Below are 21,697 nucleotides of genomic sequence, written 5' to 3'. Positions count from 1 at the left end.
ACACTTCTTTAGGTTCGATACGTGGAAGACAGGATGGACGTTGCTGAGTTCTCGGGGTAACTGGAGTTTGTATGCTACGGGACCGATCCTAGCAAGGATCTCGAATGGTCCAACGTACCTTGGGTTTAGCTTTCCACGTTTTCCTAAACGTATCATGCCTTTCCAGGGCGAGACCTTCAGAAGGACGCGGTCACCGACCTGGAATTCCAAAGGTTTTCGTCTCTTATCGGCGTAGCTCTTTTGTCTATCTCGTGAGGCTTTCAGTCGTTCTCGGATTTGCACAATCTTTTCAGTCGTCTCTCGGATAATTTCAGGACCAGTGAGAGTGTTGTCAGGGACTCGACCCTTGACTAGCTGCGTGTCACCCACTTCAGCCCAGCACAGAGGGGATCTGCACTTGCGGCCATAGAGGGCTTCAAACGGTGCAACCTTGATGCTGGTGTGGTAGCTGTTGTTGTAGGAAAATTCGACCAAAGGAAGATGAGTGTCCCACGACGCGCCGAAGTCGATGACGCAGGCTCTCAACATATCCTCCAATGTCTGAATTGTTCTCTCACTCTGTCCATAAGTCTGCGGATGATAAGCCGTGCTCATATCCAATTTAGTTCCAAGAGCCTTCTGTAGTGATTGCCAGAATCTCGAGGTAAACCTGCTATCTCGGTCGGAGATAATGGATACAGGTACCCCATGAAGGCGAACTATCTCTTGAATGTAGATCCGTGTGAGTCTCTCCATCTTGAACTTTTCCTTGATTGGTAGGAAGTGGGCGGATTTAGTCAACCGATCGACAATCACCCAGATGGTGTCGTGCCCGCTCGGAGATCTGGGTAATTTGGTGATAAAATCCATGGTTATCATTTCCCACTTCCACTCAGGTATTCCTGGCTGCTGAAGTAAACCTGAGGGCTTCTGATACTCCACCTTCACCTTGGCGCAAGTCAAGCACTTGCCCACGAAGGTTGCAATTTCTGCTTTCATGTTTGGCCACCAATATAGCTGTTTGAGATCCAGATACATCTTATCTGAACCTGGGTGAATGGAGTATTTTGTCTTGTGAGCCTCGTTCATGACAACCTCTCTGTACCCGCCAAACTTTGGGGTCCAGATCCGGTTCATGAAATAGTACACTCCGTCTCCCTTAACCTCTAAGTTCTTGTCCATTCCCCGCAATGCTTCATCCGCCACTTTCTCTGGTTTCAAGGCTTCCAGCTGAGCCTTCTTGATTTGTGCGGATAAATGGGAATGGATAGTCATGGTCAGTGCCTTCACTCTACGACCTGAGTACTCTTTTCAGCTGAGGGCATCTGCCACCACATTGGCCTTGCCGGGATGGTAGCGGATTTCGCACTCATAATCACTGAGTAGCTCAACCCATCGCCGTTGCCTCATGTTTAGCTCCTTCTGGTCGAAGATATGCTGCAATCTTTTATGGTCAGTGAAGATAGTGCACTTGGTTCCATAGAGATAATGTCTCTAGATCTTTAACGCAAAGACCACTGCTCCCAACTCTAAATCGTGAGTTGTGTAATTGACCTCGTGCGTTTTCAACTGCTTGAGGCGTAGGCGATGACCTTTCCTCGCTGCATGGGCACACATCCTAGGCCCTGATTGGACGCATCACAATAGACCACGAAGTCTTCCGTCCCTTCGGGTAGAGACAAGATAGGTGCGCTGCACAGGGCCTACTTCAATGTTTGAAATGCAGTGTCTTGCTGGACTCCCCAGCTAAAGGTTACACCTTTCTGTGTTAGGGTAGTTAGAGGCTTAGCGATTCTGGAGAAGTTTTGGATGAACCTGCGATAATAGCCCGCGAGACCCAAGAATTGTCGGATTTATGTGGGTGTCTTTGGTGCAGACCAATTCTCTATCGCTTTGATCTTGGAAGGGTCCACGTGTATGCCTTCTATGCCAATCACGTCACCAAGGAAATTCACATTCCTGATCCAGAACTCACACTTTGAAAATTTTGCATATAGCTTCTCCGCCCTTAATGTTTCCAGCACCTGCCTCAAGTGCTGTTTATGATCGTTCTCACTCCGTGAATAGACAAGTATATCGTCGATGAACACGATCACGAACTTGTCCAGGAAAGGGCGGTACACTCGATTCATCAGGTCCATGAATACTGTCGGTGTGTTGGTCAGACCAAAGGGCATTACTACAAATTCGTAGTGTCCATAGCGAGTTCGGAATGCTGTCTTGGGCACATCATTCTCGTGGACTCGCAACTGATGGTACCCTGATCTTAGATCGATCTTTGAGAAATAACTGGCACCCTGAAGTTGGTCGAAGAGATCGTCGATTCTAGGTAAGGGATATCGGCTCTTGATGGTCAGTTTGTTCAGTTCTCGGTAGTCAATGCACATCCGAAAGGATCCATCTTTCTTTTTCACGAATAAGATCGGAGCTCCCCAAGGTGAGGAACTCGGCCTTATAAACCCCTTGCTGATCAGCTCATTGAGCTGGCTGGATAATTCTTGCATCTCCGCTGGTGCTAAACGGTAGGGAGACTTAGCTACAGGAGTAGCTCCGGGGATTAAGTCGATACGAAACTCGACATGACGTTCGGGAGGAATTCCCGGGAGATCTTCAGGGAAGACATTAGGAAAGTTGCAGACTTCGGGGATGCTCTCGAGGTCTTTAACTTTTTGCGTCTCATCATCAACATGAGCTAGAAATGCATAGCATTCCTTCCGTAGGTACTTCTGAGGTTTGATGCACGAGATGATACGAAGGTTCGAGCTAAGCTTATCTCCGTAAATCATGAGGGTTTCACCAGAGGGAAGATTGAGACGGATAGCTTTCTCGAAACAAAGAATATCAGCACAATTGGAGCTCAACCAGTCCATGCCGATGATGACATCAAAGCTCTTGATGGATACCGGCATAAGATCGATGGGAAAGGAGTGATTGTCTAGGGTAAGAGTACAGCCTATGAATATGTCGTTCGTGCTCTCCTTCTCTCCATTAGCCATCTCGACGGTGAACGTTTCGGTTAAAGGTTGGGATTGACATTTGATTAGATGTTTGAATGCATGACTAACAAAACTCCTCTCCGCACCAGAATCGAAAAGAATGCATGCATAAGAGTTGTCAAGGAGGAACGTACCCGTAACAACGGTAGGATCAACGACCGCTTCATTCTGGCCCATCGCCAAAACTCTCCCTGTATTGCCACCAGTCGTTGCCTTGGGGCAGTTTCTCCTGAAATGCCCAACCTCTCCACATCCATAACAAGCTTGACCAGCACCTGCTCCCATAGTTTGGTTGGTTGGTTGGGCTGGCACCTTGCAGTATCGAGCTGTGTGACCCTTCTTCCCACAGTTGTTGCAACTCAACTCACGGCAGGGTCCGTGATGATGGAAGTTACACTTGTTGCACAAAGGTAGTTTCCCAGCATAAACACCGGTAGGAGTTTGGGTGGTTGGAACAGTAGCTGAAGCAGCAGCAGGAGCAGTAACAGCATGAACTGCCACTGTTTGTTGTTTCTTGGAGGGCTCCTGCGAAGACTGACCCTTGCGTTTGTTCCATGATTTCTTTTTCTTCTCACCACTCTCCTTTTGTGTCCCGGAGACAGCTGCCACCTCATCCAGATCGATTCCATGATCGATCAGAGTCTGTGCCAGATCCTTGGCGCTTTCAAATGTAGCTGGTCTAGCAGCCAAGACATTTCCCTTGGTGGGTTGTGTCAGCCCCCAGATGTACCTCTCGATTTTCTTGCTTTCCGGGGTGACCATTCCCGGACAGAGAAGTGTCAGATCACAGAATCTAGCAGTGTAAGCAGCAATGTCAGAACCCTTCATCTTCAAGTTCCAAAGTTCGTGCTCCAACTTTTGCACCTCGCCCCTCGGGCAGCATTAGCCACTGGCAGGGTTAGGGTTTTGACTCGACCATTCCACCAGGTCAAAGCTCTGTCGGTGAAGGTGCAGGCGGCAAACTTCACCTTGTTTGGTTCGGAACAGGCACAAATTTCGAAGATGGATTCGATCTTCTCGAACCATCGAGTCAGAGCGATGACTCCTTCGTTTCCGTCGAAAGACTTGGGTTTTGCAGTCATGAAGTCCTTGTAGGAACACTCCTTTTGATGTCCCTGACTTCCATCTTGTCTCTGTGGGTCGGTTCCACCTCCAGCCCCACCAGCATTCACTTGTGCCATTGCTGCAGTCACGGCGGCTGTAACTGCTGCCTGAAACATGACGGGGTCGAACTGTGGGGGTGGTGGTGGTGGAGTGTTGTCGTTTCTTCTGATGGGTCTTGGTCGAGGAGGCATATTTTTCTAGAAACAATCAGGAAGAAGAGGATGGTAAGTCCTCAAGATATATGAAACAAAATATCTCATCCTGATAAACAAGTGCTCTACCAAGCGATAAGCAAGAAAGGTTACTAATGTAACTAAGTTATCGCTACGAAACAAATAGGTAACAACACCGAGAATGAATCTCCTCACTGAATTTGGCTCTAGCAAAGTACTCCTATAGTATTTTATAGTGAATGTTTTTGGTAAGTTTTAGGCCTGCTGTAACACCACCGTCACTCCCAAGCACATGTTGGTCATGCTTTGACCGAATATAGTTGATCAGGCTATATTCACCCGAAACATGATTACATAACTGCCCAGGTTTGACTGCAGTGTCCCAACATCCAAATACTTTTTGTTATGTTCTACTAGTGACACGAATTTTGTTATATATGCATGCTCGTATACCTTTAATAAAATACTTATATTTTTGAAAATATACTTTTGGAGTAGAGCACTTAGGCCCCTTAGTGTTTATAGTTGTATACCACGTAAGGTTCGGTATACTAGTTCGCTATAAACAAGGGCTCTGATACCAATCTGTCACACCCTGAAACCGAAGGCGGAAACGTTCCGGGGTGGAGGACGTCATGTATAGCATCACAACCAATGTATAATAGCAATCATAGCAACGCAACCATTACAATGAAAACTTAAATAAAAATGTTTACATCAATTTGGAAATCGCCTGGAACTTGTTTGAATTACATCATATAATTTGTATGAATATAAACATTAAACTCTTATTGCTGCCACTCCTCAAAAACCCAGCGGGTACCTGTCTACTGATTTCCTGAGAATACAAGTAGTTTGAAAATATCAGCATAAAGCTGGTGAGTTCATAAGCAGTAATTTGTAATGAAAACTTGTTGATGAGCTAGCCGAAATGTTTGTATAGGTTCAAGAAAATCCGATATTTTCTTTAGTGAAAATGTAGCGTTATCGATTACGTATAAAACCATGAATGTTCGTTACTGAAAACTGTAGTGATATGCGAAAATACTACCTCATGTGACTAGCTAAAGCTAATCATGAAGTATAAATATTTTGTATGTAAATCCATAGCATAATTGGTTCTGCTTGAAAACCCTGGCTTGGCCAGTATACGTAGTGTGTTTTAGTTCTATTTAGTATAAATAAAACCGTTGAAGAATGTCAGATTGTAAACTAAAGGTGATTTATACATATTGTGAGTCGTATAACCATGCTTGATATGACTAGAGACCTTTCCAACGTTCTTCAGGCGTCGTGTTAAATGACATTTGTCACCCTAGGCATGCCTGCCTAACTGTAGCTAGCAGTTCGGGTGTGGGATTGTCAGTCCCGAATAGATCTATTAACAAATCTCACGCTCTCCCTCCAGGAGATTCTGGTTATACTATGATAGGATTTATCCTTGTACACCTAAGGGTACAGTAGTGAAGTAGCGCCTCACAGTATCGTATAATCTAGTTTACATGTAGTGTAGTAGCGTTCTACCGTAGTGAAAATCCGAATGTATACCGTTTGTAGTGATAATTACAGTTATGAAAACGCGATAAAGTAGTGATGCAAACTGTAAACTATTTCTGTCTTAGTGCATACGTTTAGTAGTGAAAGTTTCTATACTTGTTATATTTAGAAAATCCCAAACTATAACGATTATAGCTTGCATGTAAAACGTAGTGAATAGCTAGTCCGGAAAACCATGCAAGTTTAGTGAAAATGTCCATTATGCTCAATACAGTACAAAAGGGTTAAAGTATGAGAATTTCATGAGTTTGAAAACATTTATGTTTAGCTTGTATTCCCCCCTGAAAACATTAAAAATACGGAAAATGTAGGGGGTATGAACTCACCTCGAGTGAGTGGTTTGATTGAAGGATCGATACAGAAAGCTGGGTGTTCAAGTGAAGCCTTAATCACGATTCGATCCTAATTATCACGCAATGACACATAAAAGAGTCAAATGAAGGTATTTCACCACTATAAGTGATGGAAAACCACTCTAGAGACTTGGAAATGCTTTTCGGGACCTCATGTGATCAAACAAAGGAGGTGTATGGTCATTAGGGTGTGTGTGCGGCCAGGGTGTGCGACCAGGCTGTGTGTACGGTTGCACACAGGAGTGTGCGGCCGTATAGAGGGTATGTGCGGCCGTACACAGGAGTGTGCGGCCGTACACTCCTCATTTGTGCCCGAAATGTCGATTTTTAGATGTTCTAGTGCTAATACCAAGTCCTGCTAGCAAATGGAGGCCAAGCTCTCACTTTGGAGAGTCTTTCAAGAGTGTGCGGCCCCCCTTATGAAGGTGTGCGGCCGTACACCTTCATATGACGAAGAACATGATGAAACTTTGATGATCAAAGGCTTAGATCAATGGGTCCTTCATGTATGATAAGCTAGGTGATGGAAAACTTACGTTTTTGAGGCCTTGAGAGTATTCTTGGATGAAGTTCTTAGAGAGAGAAAGTAGAGTGTAGCCAAATGAAAGGAATGAGTGAAGGGTTCACCCTATATAAATAGGGATGAGTGTGCGGCTGGAGGATGGGTGTGCGGCCACACACTCGTGTGTGCGGCCATACACTAGGGTGTGCGGCCACACACTCATGTGTGCGGCCACACACTCGGGTGTGCGGCCACACACTCGTGTGTGCGGCCACACACTCATGTGTGCGGCCATACACTCGGGTGTGCGGCCACACACTCATGTGTGTGGCCACACACTCCTTTTGATGGAGTGTTTGGCCTATTTGCAACCCTAAATCTTAAACCAACCCATCCCTAATTCAAACTTTGGTTGTACAAGGCTTTAGATCATCCAAACATGTTCAAAACAATGCTAAAGATAGCTGAAACGAGTTTAACATTGATAGAATTTGACTAAGGTACAAGATAGAAGTTTCAGGTTGTCACAAGCACCGTACGCTGGGCGTACGGGGTGGTACGCGGGGCGTACACAACAAGGTGCCATAATGGGCCATTTTTGGGCTTTGGATCCTTTCGGTTTTGGGCCATGAGTTATTGGGTTGTGGGTCTTTTGGGTTTTGGGCCATGAGTTATTATGGATAATTTGAATGTGTTCAGTGTGAGGAGCCCGGTAGCAGCAGCGCGTGTGATTCGCTTATCTCTAGATTAAGGTGAGTTTCTTCATTGTACCCACCAGGATATGTTATGTAGGTTGCTAGTTGTCTTTGTGACTCTTGAATTTGTATGTTGCGTTAGGCCCGTGGTAAGTAAGTCCAGACCCATTGTATATTGGGCTAGGCCCATTGTATGTTGGGCTAGGCCCATGATATGAAGGGTTAGGCCTATTCTTATGTTGGGATGGGCCCATTGATTAGGAAGAGATAGGCCCATTATTATGGGTTTGGCCCAATATGTGGGCTAGGCCCATTGATATGTATGATATGTGGTATTTTGGGGAAACTCACTAAGCTTTGTGCTTACTATTTTATGGTTATGGTTTCAGGTACTTCCAATTCGAAAGGGAAGGGCCCGACGTGACTGCACAACATCCTCCAAAGTTTTATTCCGTGTGATTGTTTATGTTTTTTATTCTGATGTTTAAATAATATATCCATTTTGATTGGTTATGGAACAACTCGTTTGTATGGTTTAATGTTTAAAAATGAATTTTTTTCCTTAGATTTTTGGGACATTACAAATTTATATTTTTCATACATTTTAGTTGATAACCCTGAAGACTGGAAAGAAGTTGTAGGTCTGGCCTTGGAATGTATCCATTAATATGGATCTTTGTGCCTTTGTTTCATAACTTTACCATAATCTCATGTGAATTGAAATCATGGGGGATATCTCATCGTAGACTCTGAATTTTCTAGCCATCGTCCACAACAAGTTTTTCCACCATGGATACAACAGCCTCAGGTATACACATCATACATTTAGGCTCCCAAATATATCATAATGTGAATACGAGATTGATTATGCTACAAAAGTACCACAACTAGTGGAATGTCATTATTTTTCCTATGTTATGTTGACGATTTTAGTGTTAATAACATATTTTGGTGCATTTATTATTAATAATAAGATAGGTCGAGCTTCATTTACTAACCAAGCTAGGAGGTGTGGGGTGCACACTCGGAGTGATAAATGTGAACTCGAGAATACGGGGATCCAGAGGCAGCGCCGCTAGGTGCAAGGTTCCAAGGGGTTGCACCCATGGCAGGGTCTAGGGCAGCGCCCCTAGCAGGGTGGAAGGGACAAAGCCACTGGCAGTAGTTCAAGAGTTAGTTATGTTAGGGCAGCGCCCCGAAACCGAAACGGATTTTTACATCGGGTATGACTCCAACCATGCATTTTCCCGCTAAAATCACTTGATGACATCATGATGATGCAGACGTTAGTTATGTCTATTAACTAACAAATTTTTGGCGCCAAAAGGAATGCAACTTCCATTTAACTACTTTCCCCCTAGTATAAGAACGTTTTCTAGTTCTAGAAAACAGGTTGGAACTTACATACACAAAAATCATACATTGATTTGTTCTATCTTTCAAGAACATAAAACATCAACGTATTTTCAATGTTTCTGATTTAGAAGTGGCCTGACTTCTAAATTAAAATTCTTTGGATTATCCCAAATTTGATTTCATGATACCCTAGGCTATAGGATCGAAATCAAAGATTTTGGAAATTGATTGCAATCAATATCCAAGAAATATCCAAGTATATTGAAATTCTTAAGACCCCAAAATCTAGCAGTCAAAATCTACGATTTGAAAGAATATAAATGGAAGAATCTGTTAAAGACATGAATTCCAAATTAAGGAAGTTGGATAAGTTTGAAGGCGTTGATTTTGGTCGTTGGAACAAGAAGATGCATTTCCTTCTCACTACACTGAAAGTTGTTCATGTTTTGAGCACTCCTACACCAGAACCGATGGAGGATGAAACCCTTGAACACACCATGAGAAGATGCATATGGAAAAATGATGACTACATCTATCGTGGGCACATTTTGAATGGTATGTATGACTCTTTCTTTGATATCTATCAAAATCAAGAATCTGCGAAGGATATATGGGATGCCCTTGAATCTAAATACATGGCAGAGGATGCCTCAAGTAAGAAATTCCTTGTCAGTAATTTTAATAATTACAAGATGGTGGAGTCAAGGTCTGTCATGGAACAATACAATGAACTCATGAGGATTTTGGGACAATTTGAACAACACTAAATGCAAATGGATGAATCCATTTCTGTCTCTAGTGTTATTGAAAAATTGCCCCATCCTGGAAAGTCTTTAAACACACATTGAAAAACCAAAAAATAAGAATTATATCTAGTACAACATGGCATTCACTTGAGAATTGAAGAGGGTCTTCAGGCTCGAGAAAGTGGCAAGGGAAAAGAAAAGGAAGTTCCTGGATGTTCAATGAACATGATGGAAGATTACAAACATCTTACATAATTTTTGTTGTGTATGTAAATATATATAATTAATTTCCTGATAATGATATTAACCGATAAATAGATAACTTTAGATTTATGGAAAGAGCTATTCATTAAAATGACCAAATTTGAAGTCCACATATCATCTAAAAACCATGTTTTTTCAACTTCTATCACAAAATGACCAATTAATTGTAAATTATATAAGAAGTTATGTGAAAAATATCAAGTGAGATCGTTCATATTCCATGTCTCTGCTAATCAAACATTATGTGGATTCTTTACTTAGAATTCAAAATATAACACCCTATTCATGTTCCTCAACTTAAGGAGCTCACTCTAGTGAGCAAGCGAAGAAGACTATGATTTTCCTTTGTTAGGTTCTTCCTTTCTTTGAGACTAGCAAAGAGCTAGAGAATTACAAAGAATCAAAGTTCATGCAAGGGTCTTTAAACCAACCATTCCATCAAACCTTTTTGTATGATACCTACTCTAATTAATACGAAAGTCTTTAAACCAATCTTTCCAATCAAACTTTTTGGTACGATACCTACTCCACTTAATACAAGGGTCTTTAAACAAACCATTGTGAAACTACCAAATACACCAAATTGTTGTGAAGTCAACTGCAACAAAACTCTTTCTTTGTAACCATAGAAAAATGTAATTTGGTATGCCCAATAAATTCAATCATCGGCAAACAAAAAAAACAAACGTTGAATATTCCGCACAATAACAGACCTAGAATAACATTTTGTTCTTTCAGTTTTGATAGTCTGTGATTTAGAGAGTGTTTGGCAAAGCTTAAGTAAGGAACTTTTTAACTTATTAACGGTTCCACACCGTGACACCGGTATTAGTTAAAAAAAAGTGTTTGATTAAGGATTTTTTAAAAACAGCTTATAGTTTTTTGGGACCTCGAATAAGTCATTTTGTATAAGTCACTTGCCCCTTACTTATCAAAAACTCTTTATTTCACCATTTACAGAAATTTACCATTATACCCATTAACCTAATAACCTTATACAACAAACACATCAGAGCTCATCGTTTCTCTCCTGTCATTGATTCCTCGAGCCATACCTCCCCTGATCGCCACCGTTAGCCATCTCGTTGCCACTGCCGGAGATCGACGTAGCCCACCACAACACCAAAGATCAACGCATCCCACATATAAGGTTCCTTTTTTTTGTTTCTCTGTCTGCTTGCGTTCATGTGATAATTTCTTTTCCTTGCTATCGATTTATGCTGTTCTCGATCTTCTTATTTTCGCTTGTTTTCTGGTGTCTAAAACCCTAAGGGGTTGTTTGTTTTTTTCTCGCAGATCTGTGTAACCTCTTCAGTCTGCGCCATGCAGACCACGCGCAGACATTGGACTTTGCAGTGTGTTTGTCTTTTTGAAGTTTGCATACGTAAAAACGTTTGTGTGTGGTCTTCTTGGTACAGACCTGGCCTTGTGTCTTCCAACATCTTCACAACTCTTAAACCCTAAAAACCAAAAAAAAAACACACCCTCTCAACATCAACGCCTCCCTCTCTCAACTATCACCGCCTCCCTCATTCACCGATCATCATCTTCTTCTTCCCTTTCCTACCGTCGCTGTCATCCTCTTGCTTCCACCAACATCTTCCTTATGTCGACGACTAGAACCGACGCCGTCTAGGTCCTCCCCCATCAACGTCGACTTCAGGTAACCCTAAACAAAACACCTTCAACTCCATCAATTTCATCCACTACTTTCTTAATATACCTCGCGAGACTCTCAACATACCCATACATCAAGTAAAAAGTAATGAAAGTTCTCAATTTCCTTGTTTCCACAATCGAATTTACTGTTTCAATTGGAATTGAATCATCATCGTCATTATCTTCCGGATTCGGAGCACAATCGGGATCCGATTCAACTACCGATGATGTTCTATTTTTGTTGGGGAAACACCCACCCCCTTTTCCCATTATAAAATTATCAAAATTAGAATTACCATACATAACTAAAGAATTGAAGAACCTAAAATTTGGTTGGGGAAAATGGAAGAACTAAAGTGAAGCGAGAGTTTGACCTGAGAATTGTGATGGTGGTGGTCTCTGTTTTTGGTGGGGAACAACAATAGACCAAATTTTTTTGTTGCAATATCTTATAAAATCATATGTACATTTGCTGAGATACGATTTCTTTGTTGAAATTAGATGTTAAATCAAATTTCTTTGTTGAAAATGTATATACTTTACTAAAATATGAGAAATGTTGTTCAATTTGTTGAAATTAGTTGTTATTGTTGTTGGATGATTCTTGAACTATGTATATTTCAATGTTGTATGATTTTTTAATTGATCAACGACTCCAGTTATTATACCACCATTGAAATACATATCGAAGGAGTTATTTGATTTTTTAGAGATTTGATTTATATTTTAATGTTGTATATTTTTTTAAAATATATATTATTTGTGGTTGTAAGATTTATATTTCAATGTTATAAAACTAAAATTATTTAAATTTTCATGTTGAAAAACTCTTTTAAGTTTAAAAAACAGGTTTATTAAAATTTCAGTTTATTTTAGTAGTTTGTAGACTTTAAAAAACAAACAGTCTTCTATTTGCAGACTATAGACGTTTGTTCCACCTCTTCAACTGCAGAGGTTTACAGACATGGTCCGCAGACTGCAGACATTTTGTCTCTGAAAAAACAAACAACACCTAAGACAACATGGACTCGTGTTTCTTTCTTTCCTTGTTGTTTATGGTTTTGATTTCCTTTTTCTCTTGCAACAATCCTTTTCCTTCTTATTAGATTAATTTTTTTGGTTCTCTGAATTTTCCATTGATATGTATTCTGATTTGAATTGGAACTAAAAAAATGTGGTTTTGTGGTACATGTTTTCTAGTATCTAAACTAACTTGCCTTGTTGTCAATTCCTTTGATTTGAAGGTGTAGTTTACATTGGAATGTGAAATAAGAACTTATTTTGAATGATGAAATATCTTTGAATGCGTAGTTTACTTTTGAATGTGAAATGAGAATCGATTACAAAGGCCAATTGTGTATGTGTTTGTTTTTCAATTATCAATGACATTCTTTAGATGCTTATATGATACCTGAATGTAATTTAGGTTATGGATGTAAATACAATAAAAAAAATTATTATTAGTTTTAAAAAAAATTATTAGTTATAATAACAAAAAAAGTCATAATATAAAAAGAAGTCCGTGTAATTTTACCAAAAAAAAAACATTGAATATTCCAAACACCCTCTAGATGTGTGAAGTTATGTAATTGGTGTATTTATTGGCTGTTATTTTTTTGCATTTGGATTCAGTTTTGTCATCATAATTAAAGGAACTGTTTATGTTGATCTTCGCTTTCTTTTGGCTCTGTAAGTATGTTCTTCATCTTTAGGCTTTAAGACAATCTTTTTAGACATTTGAGTTTTAGTGGTACAGAATTTTACAAATCATGTCGCCATAATAAGTTTCTAGTGTTGAGGTAACCCATTTTTGCTTATAATTATTCGATTATTTAGAGGATCATATAATCAGTTTATACAAATCACAAGAAATAACTTTTATGCCATTATTTTGAGCTTATTTTGTTTAAGGTTAAATGCAAGGAATAGCGATTAGTGAACATAGTCTCATTGCTTTGTTTATTTTTGACTTCAACTTTCATTTCTTCCCATTAGAACATTTTATTTTATAAGTCTACCTTAGACCTGACAAAATCTGGCGTGACACGATAACCTGGCACGAAGTTAGCGGGTTAGGGTCTTTCGACCTGTTTATGTACGCGGGTTGGCACAACACGACACGAAAAATAAACGGTTAGGATTAGGGTCAAGATTTTCAACTCAAAGATGACCCATTTAATTATATATAAAATTTTAATTTTTTTTAATGTTATAAATATATTATATGGTTAAATTATAATAAAAACAATTTTGGGCTTGTTAATATTTGGGCTGCTAAAAACCGATTCACAACTCACAACTCGAATAGGGTTTAGGATCCACAAGTTCACCTAATCTCATTTGTATTCATCAGTCGACTCGACTCGTGCCCCGTATCCCATCCGCGTCCGCCTCCCATCCCTGCTTCGGTCCTTCTTTGATCTGTCTGTGTCCTTCTCGAATCGGAAACCTCTCAGCCTCGTCGTTCGTTCACGACTTCAGCCTCGCAAATCGGAAACGACTTCAGCCTCGTCACCGTTCACGTCGTTCGTCCCGGCGCAAATCGGAGTTGATTCTGGCTGGGTTCACTCAACGAGAGTTTCGTTAAATTTCACAGAACGAACGTTGATCGGTGTCCTGAAATTTAATTTCAGTCATGGTATGTTATAATATTCTATCATCTTCAGTTTTATGTACTCTCGATTCACAATTTCCTTTGGTTATAGCTGGTTATCGAAGAAATTTTACGAATGTTTAACTTTTTTATTTTTATTTTTTTAAAAATTCCACTTCTTTATGAAAAAGGAAGCTCTCAGCTGGCTCAAAACTGCTAGACACAAAAGGTGTAATCGAGTCAGTTTAGTTTATTTTTGTTGGTTTTGGATTAGCGCTTGATTATGAATAGATGTATTAGGACTTTCTGCAACATTCTCCATGTTTTTTAGATGTATGAAATGAGGCATTTGACCTTTGTCTAGATTTCATTGATGCCATGATAGATGATCAAGATGCGATTTAATAGATTGTTTAGGAGGATGTAATTGTAAAATCTGCAATGAATCTTTTTCCTTAGCATTTTATTTTGCAAAGATTCTGTGCTACAGAAATCAACTACCATAGCCAAATCCAATTTGATTCTTTAAACAGCTTCAGTGGTTTACATATCATAATTTCACATCATTAATAATATAAATCTGAGTTCTAAAATGTTTTCTTCTTTATGAAGGCTGCTAAGATTCTTGCAAATTTGATTGTAATGGGCTCTGGAATCTTGATTAGGGGAATGGTTCAAGCATATCGTCAGGCTCTCCAAAGTAAGTTTCTAATTTCATGCCTTATTTACCAACATCTACTACAACATGTGAGAAATTTACCTTTTCTTTATTTATGTGTATTTATTTATTTAACTTTTGGTGTCAAAATTGCAGATGCCTCAAAGTCAGGGGTTGCTCAAGAAACATTACAAAATGCTGTGCGTAGAGGAAGCAAAGCTATGACTGAACAAGAAGCCAGACAAATTCTTGGTGTGACCGAGCAGTCATCCTGGGAGGAGATTGCACAGGTTAGTACTTTCTAGGGCTATTTTTGATGATGATAATGAGAAGGGCATATACGTCTTTTGCACATACAAGAACGAGTCCCTGTCTCACCACCTTTTTGGGTTGGATTAAAAGTTGCAACTTTTGCCCCCAATTGACATCAGTCCGATGCATGCCAAACGCAGTATGAAGCTGTCTCAGTCAAAATGAGAATAGGATGCTATGATAAACAAATTAATGAAAGTATGTTGTTTTTTCTTGAATTTAAGAAGTAATATATTTGTTGAATCTTTGTGTAGAAATATGATAATCTATTTGAGAGGAATGCCAAGAACGGGAGTTTTTATCTGCAATCAAAGGTTCACAGGGCCAAGGAATGCTTGGAGACGGTTTATCAACCGAAAGATCATCCAGGTGATCCCGTAGTTTGACCGTTTGACTTTCTTGACTAAAAAGATCTTTTAAACATTTGTATATTTGTAGTCCGATAAATTTTTTGAAGATGGGTTTTTGTATTCTTGAATTGTGTTTTCATATGCTGTTATCAGCCATGGATTTATTATAATGAGTATGAATAAATACACAGGTATTGTTAATGACGATGGTGATTCTTGTAAATTTTATTAAAAAAGATTATATATACAATTATACATCATTAATAATCTATTTGCCAGGTATCATTGCTAATTGTTGAAAAGGTTGCAAGAAAGTAGAAATATATTTTTTTTGGTCTCTTCATGTTCATGTTATGAGAAAAAAAATTGTAATTATTGAAAACCTAATTCACTAAATGACTTTAACTTTTTGATGCTTTATCAAAGCATGAGCACAAACACTCTTCAATTAAAAAAAAAGGTTATGTATTTTTGTTATGTATGTACACAGATAGGGAAAATGACACATACGACCTATGAATTTTATAGGGTTTACCCATTTAGTCCCTAAAATATTTTCGTTGCTTTATGTAGGCATAAGATAGGAAACAACATGTTTTTTTAGTCGCCATAACTTATTTTAGACGGTTTTATTGTCAAGTCAACTATTTTTGCCTCATCATCCATTGGAAAGTCAATTATTTTTGCCACATCACCCTAAAGTACCCGAATCGTTTATTGGTGTTCTAGATGTTCACATTCATCAAGCACCACTCAGACCATCAATGGAGGTGGACAAAATCCAGTCTTTAACGAAACCCTTCGGATTAACGTTCCCATAATTGAATCTTCTCTGAAGTGCGAGATATACATGCTAAGTAGGGTGAGAAATTATCTTGAACATCAATTGCTTGGTTTTGCTTTGATCCCTTTATCCGAAATCCTCATCAAAAACGGAAAATTGGAAAACGATTTCACTTTATCTTCCACCGATCTCTTCAACTCGCCTTCTGGTTTCGTTCACTTATCGTTATCATACACCGGAGCTTCACCGGACGTGATTGCCATCCCGCCGCCACTTCCTGTGAAGGGAGCTGACGCCGATTCAGAATTAGCCAAGTTTGACAAAATCGAATTCCCATATCCTAAAATCGCAAATGAAAACCACATGATGGTGTCTGATTATTTCAATCTTAGTTCAGAGAGTTTGGTCTCATCTGATACTAATGATCAATTTGATGCACCCATTGAAACCCAACAAACCTGATTCACCCCCTTCTCATTTGATACTCACGTTCGAAGCACCCAGTCATCAGATGACTCTTCTAGAGACTCGAAATGTGCAAAACAGGAATACAATTCACCTCTAAAGGAAATACGATTCACCTCGTGGATTTGTGTAAGATCCAATTTCTAGGTATTTGAAGAAAGAAAGGAAAATGATTTATAATTTATTACATACCTGGGTCAAGGGAAGTGGGGCCATAAGAAAGGCTTATGTGGCAAGGGGTAACCGGTTTACCCCTTCAATTCTTACAAAAGGACCTAATAGACTCGACAAAACAAGTTTATGCCCCCATAAAATAACGAAAATACTTTAGGGATTAAATAAGTAAACTTTAGAAAGTTCATAGGTCGTATGTGTCATTTCCCAAATATAGTTAATTTCTTTATAATGATATTAACCAATAAGTAGATAATTTTAGATTTATGGAAAGAGCTATTGATTAAAATGACCAAAATTGAAACCTAAATATCATCCAAAAGGCAAACTTCTATCACAAAATGACCAATTAATTCGTGAATTATCTGAGAAGTTATGAGAAGAATATGTATCCAATTCGTCTTTCATATTCTATGTGGTTGCCAACCGAACATTATGTGGATACTTTACTTATAATTCAAAATATGACATCTCATTCTTGTTTGCGAAAAAGACGATAATATTCTTTCATTAGGTTCTTTATTGTCAGGCTTTCTTTGAGACTAGCAACCAGATAGAAGATTACAAAGAAGGGTCTTAAAATCTACCATTCCAATCAAACCTTTTTGTATGATACCTATTCCAATTAATACAAGTCTTTAAACCGATCTTTCCAATTAAACATTTTTTGTATGATACCTACTCCATACAAGGGTCTTTAAACCAATCATTGTGAAACGACCAAATACACCAAAACGTTGCGAAGACAACCGCAACAAAAGTCTTTCTTTTTAACCAAAGAAAAATGTAATTTGGTATGTCCAATAAATACAATCGTTGGCAAAAAAAAAGCAAGGAAAAAATACAGAAAAACCCAATCATTTATCTTCTAAGAAGGTTTCCATTCACAAAAACCCTTATTTTAACATTACCATTCAATAAAAACCATGTAACCGGTTACTTTATAAAATGACCGGATGATTTGAAAAAAATTAACCTGGCCCACATTTAGCCCCACGCTTAAATGTGTGCCCTACTTCTCTTTTCGATCGTTTCTTTTGCAACCATAGCCCGGTGGTTCAACTGGAGTACGTGGTATACGGTGGTGGTTTGGTGGGTTAACCATTAAGATGGGTTGATCCTGTGGTTAGAGTTTTTAAGGTGGTTTTTAAGGGTGGTGTAGATTGTATTTGGCATTGATAGTGGCTGAACAGGTTCTTCCGACAGTGATGATGGCAAAGAGGGTGGTTTACGATGGCGTTCGATTAGAAGCAAGTGGCTTGAAGGTGGTCGACGGGGCTGTGTTGGTGAAGGTATACCGGTGGTGTACGGCTGGTGATTGTTCACGGTTGAAATAGGTGGATGTGGTGGTGAAATCGTTTAGAGGATTTCTGGTTGTTGTTGTAACAGGTTCAGGTGAAAGGTGTTATAGGTTGTGGAGATTACGACGGTGATGATGGTTAATTTGGAGGTTGTGGATGTTTGTGGTATAAGGGTGAAATAGGTTGTGTACTCTTGTTATTGGTGGTTTGATAACCGGTTTTGCCTGTTTTTCTTGATGGCAATGGTGGTGATCCGTATTAGGGTGATGGTGACAGTGTAAGGTGGTCTGGTGGCAAAGGGTGGTGGGTCAGAGATATGAAGAAGATGGTGGTGTGTTGATGGTGAGATGGTGAACCTGTAGCAATCGACTAAAATGGGTGGTGGTTTCAAGTTCTGCAGGTGGTATAAGGTGGGTGGATAGGTTGACGATGATACAATGGAGATTTTATTAAACCAAATAAACATTAAAAATTTCCCGGTCATTTGTTTATATATTTTATGCCATGTCACTGTATCATCCGGTCATTTCAAAGGGGAAACCGGCAATGTGGTTTAATTGAAAGGTAAAGTGATAATTAAGGTTTTTTATGAATATAAGTATAATGTAGGAGTTTTTTTTTTAAATGTTAGAAGATAAATGGTTGGGGTTAAATAAATAAATAAATTAATAAAAAACAAGCGTCGAATATTCGGCATAACGGCAGATTTAGAACAAAATGTAAGTGTAACACTGATTTTGGGAGTAGCATGCTTGGCAATATTCACTATATGAAAAAAATTACATTACATTGGAAAACTTAAGGGTTAGCATGGGCTGTCATTTGCAACCATCTATCCATTAGTTCTTTGTAGTAGGACACCCACCATTATTCAAACGAACATATCAATAAAATGTTTGGTGGAAGATTAATGATCCAAGCTTAATCTTGCAGAACGAGTTAAAGCATCTTTCTTTTGGAACTTTGATTTTATGAACAAATCAAACATGTTTCAGAATGTATTGAAACGAGTCTTAAAACTGGTATGTTTTGAAGAATCACTTTTTGCTTTGGTGGGAGACTAAGACATTGCTAATATTCCAAAAAAGTTCACTAAGTTCGTGAATTATTCTAGAAGTCCACAAAGTTCACTGACGACATAACATTGTGCATTCTTGAGTTGATTTTTTGCGAAAAATGATGACAAGACCACTTAAAGAAAGTAATTTCGTGATATGTTTTTTTACGAACTTGATAGTCATTTTGTGATATAGAAGTTGAAAACATGGTTATCATATGATATTTGGCTTGAAAGTGAATAGCTCTTATATAATCCATACAAAAAATTAAATATTTTTAGTTTGAACTTATATATAAGACCTCCAATGAATAAAAGTACAAAAATTTATATACATCTAAGAATTCCCCATGTGCAAATTTTGAAAAAAATGATTAGAACTAAAAAGATAGTTTTACAAGTTTGATGGCTTATTCTGAAATAAATAAAGTTAAGGGGCTGTAATGTACATAACCCTTTTGTATATAATGCCGTAGATTTTGCAAGCCTGCCTTCTTTTCCAAGTTCCATCGTCCCGACATTTGCTTCGCCCCTAACAAAACCCTAAAATTACTTTCTGACGAAATCTTTGAGGTTCGTTAAATTTCACAGAACGTTGATCGGTGTCCTGAAATTACAGTCATGGTATGTTATAATATTTTATCATCTGCAGTTTTATGTACTCTCGATTCACAATTTCCTTTTATTATACCTGGTTATCGAAGAATCTCATAGAAAATTACGAATCTTTAACTTTATTTTTTCATTTTTTTTAAAATTCCCCTTGTTTATGAAAAAGGAAGCTCTCAACTTGCTCTAAAGAGCTAGACACAAAAGTTGTTATCGAGTCAATTTAATTTATTTTTGTTGGTTTTGGATTAGTTCATGATTATTAATAGATTTATTTGGAGATTTCATCATTTTCTGCAACATTTTCCGTGTTTTTTAGATATATGAAATGAGGTGCTTTTTTGTTGTGATTCTGGCCTTTTGGCCATTTTCTAAATTTCATTGATGCCATGATAGATGATCAATATATAATTAATAATTCAAGATGCAATTCAATAGATTGTTTACGAGGATGTAATTGTAATCTGAATTGAATCATTTTCCTTAACATTTTATATTAGAAGACTTGTAAAGATTGCGCTACATAACAATCCACGAATTAACTGCCATAGCCAAATCCAATTTGATTCTTTAAACAACTTCATTGGTTTACATATCATAATTTCACATCATTAATAATATAAATCAGAGTTTTAAAATGTTTTCTTCTTTATGCAGGCTGCTAAGATTCTTGCAAATTTGATTGTATTGGGCTCTGGAATCTTGATTAGGGGAATGGTTCAAGCATATCGTCAGGCTCTCCAAAGTAAGTCTCTAACTTCATGCCTTATTCATCAACATCTACTACAACATGTTGTAACATTAGTGGATAATATACAATTGGTGGGTTATAATGTGAGAAATTTACCTTTTCTTTATTTATGTGTATTTATTTATTTAACTTTTGGTGTCAAAATTGCAGATGCCTCAAAGTCAGGGGTTGCTCAAGAAACATTACAAAATGCTGTGCGTAGAGGAAGCAAAGCTATGACTGAACAAGAAGCCAGACAAATTCTTGGTGTGACCGAGCAGTCATCCTGGGAGGAGATTGCACAGGTTAGTACTTTCCATGGCTATTTTTGATGATGAGAATTGAGAAGGGCATTTTCGTCTTTTTCACATACAAGAACGAGTCCCTATCTCACCACCTTTTTGGGTTGGATTAAAAGTTGCAACTTTTTGCCCCCCCACTGACATCAGTCCAATGCATGTCAAACACAGTACAAAGCTGTCGCAGTCAAAATGAGAATAGGATGCTGTAATAAACAAATTAATGAATTTTGTTTTTTTTTTCTTGAATTTAAGAAGTAATATATTTGTTGAATCTTTGTGTAGAAGTATGATAATCTATTTGAGAGGAATGCCAAGAACGGGAGTTTTTATCTGCAATCAAAGGTTCACAGGGCCAAGGAGTGCTTAGAGATGGTTTATCAACCGAAAGATCATCCGGGTGATCCCGTGGTTTGACCGTTTGACCTTTTTTTTTAACTAAAAAGATATTTTAAATATTTGTATATTTGTAGTCTGATAAATTTGTAAGCTAGAATAACAATAACACTGACCCTTCCTTCATGAGATTGAAAGGAAGCCAATAACACAATATAAAGCTCCAAATCATACACCCCACAAGATTCTCCTCAAAAACCAGTTCACCAATAGCACAATCCAAATTTCTAGAAAAAAGAATAAAGTATTAGAAATTTTAAAATCAAACTTTGCCAATTCTGCTGTAGCAAGTTTGGCCTTTTTTCCAGCAAATTCTCGTCTTTCAACATCATCAAATGGAAGTTCTAGATAATCAAAAGCGAACACTTCCTCTGCTTTAAAGGGAGCGTAAAAAGTCAAATAGTATAGATTGTGATCAAAAAGTTGGATACATACAAATGACATTATAGTATAAGAAATTCATTGCATATTGACATGATACGCCACAATATACAAGGAGACGCTAAAGCGATAAAAAAATGTTCATGGAGGGAGACCAAGTTACAAATAAAAAAGAATGAGAAATGGGCATTAAAAATATGAATC

The 21,697-nt window shown here is 38.3% G+C and overlaps 2 protein-coding genes across 3 annotated transcripts; both read left to right on the top strand.

The window, feature by feature from the left end:
- The first annotated feature begins 13,717 nt into the window (after window positions 1-13,717).
- LOC145111720 (mitochondrial import inner membrane translocase subunit PAM16 like 2-like) lies at window positions 13,718-15,498 on the top strand. Its single transcript, XM_079047973.1, has 4 exons — window positions 13,718-14,022; window positions 14,590-14,677; window positions 14,792-14,925; window positions 15,202-15,498. Exons 1-4 carry the CDS (start codon window positions 14,020-14,022, stop codon window positions 15,331-15,333), a joined length of 357 nt encoding a protein of 118 aa, XP_078904099.1. The 5' UTR covers window positions 13,718-14,019; the 3' UTR covers window positions 15,334-15,498.
- Window positions 15,499-19,548: 4,050 nt separating this feature from the next.
- LOC145115678 (mitochondrial import inner membrane translocase subunit PAM16 like 2-like) lies at window positions 19,549-21,295 on the top strand. 2 transcript variants are annotated; one of them, XM_079052028.1, is made up of 4 exons: window positions 19,549-19,702; window positions 20,345-20,432; window positions 20,589-20,722; window positions 21,005-21,295. In XM_079052028.1, exons 1-4 carry the CDS (start codon window positions 19,700-19,702, stop codon window positions 21,131-21,133), a joined length of 354 nt encoding a protein of 117 aa, XP_078908154.1. In that variant the 5' UTR covers window positions 19,549-19,699; the 3' UTR covers window positions 21,134-21,295. The 2 variants fall into 2 exon arrangements, with proteins under 2 accessions (XP_078908154.1, XP_078908153.1); XM_079052027.1 differs by having other exon boundaries at window positions 19,550-19,702; window positions 21,002-21,295.
- Window positions 21,296-21,697: the final 402 nt, after the last annotated feature.

This window comes from Lactuca virosa, chromosome 5 (genome assembly GCF_052849685.1).
Source record: "Lactuca virosa cultivar CGN04683 chromosome 5, Lactuca_virosa_CGN04683_v6, whole genome shotgun sequence".
NCBI lineage: Eukaryota > Viridiplantae > Streptophyta > Magnoliopsida > Asterales > Asteraceae > Lactuca > Lactuca virosa.
The sequence above is the reverse complement of the archived record's forward strand: the minus strand, read 5'-3'. Positions and strand labels throughout refer to the sequence as shown.

Coding starts and splice junctions, on each gene's coding strand:
- LOC145111720 (XM_079047973.1), top strand. Junction 14,678..14,791: donor ATATCGTCAGGCTCTCCAAA/GTAAGTTTCTAA, acceptor TCAAAATTGCAG/ATGCCTCAAAGTCAGGGGTT. Junction 14,926..15,201: donor CCTGGGAGGAGATTGCACAG/GTTAGTACTTTC, acceptor ATCTTTGTGTAG/AAATATGATAATCTATTTGA.
- LOC145115678 (XM_079052027.1), top strand. Junction 20,433..20,588: donor ATATCGTCAGGCTCTCCAAA/GTAAGTCTCTAA, acceptor TCAAAATTGCAG/ATGCCTCAAAGTCAGGGGTT. Junction 20,723..21,001: donor CCTGGGAGGAGATTGCACAG/GTTAGTACTTTC, acceptor ATCTTTGTGTAG/AAGTATGATAATCTATTTGA.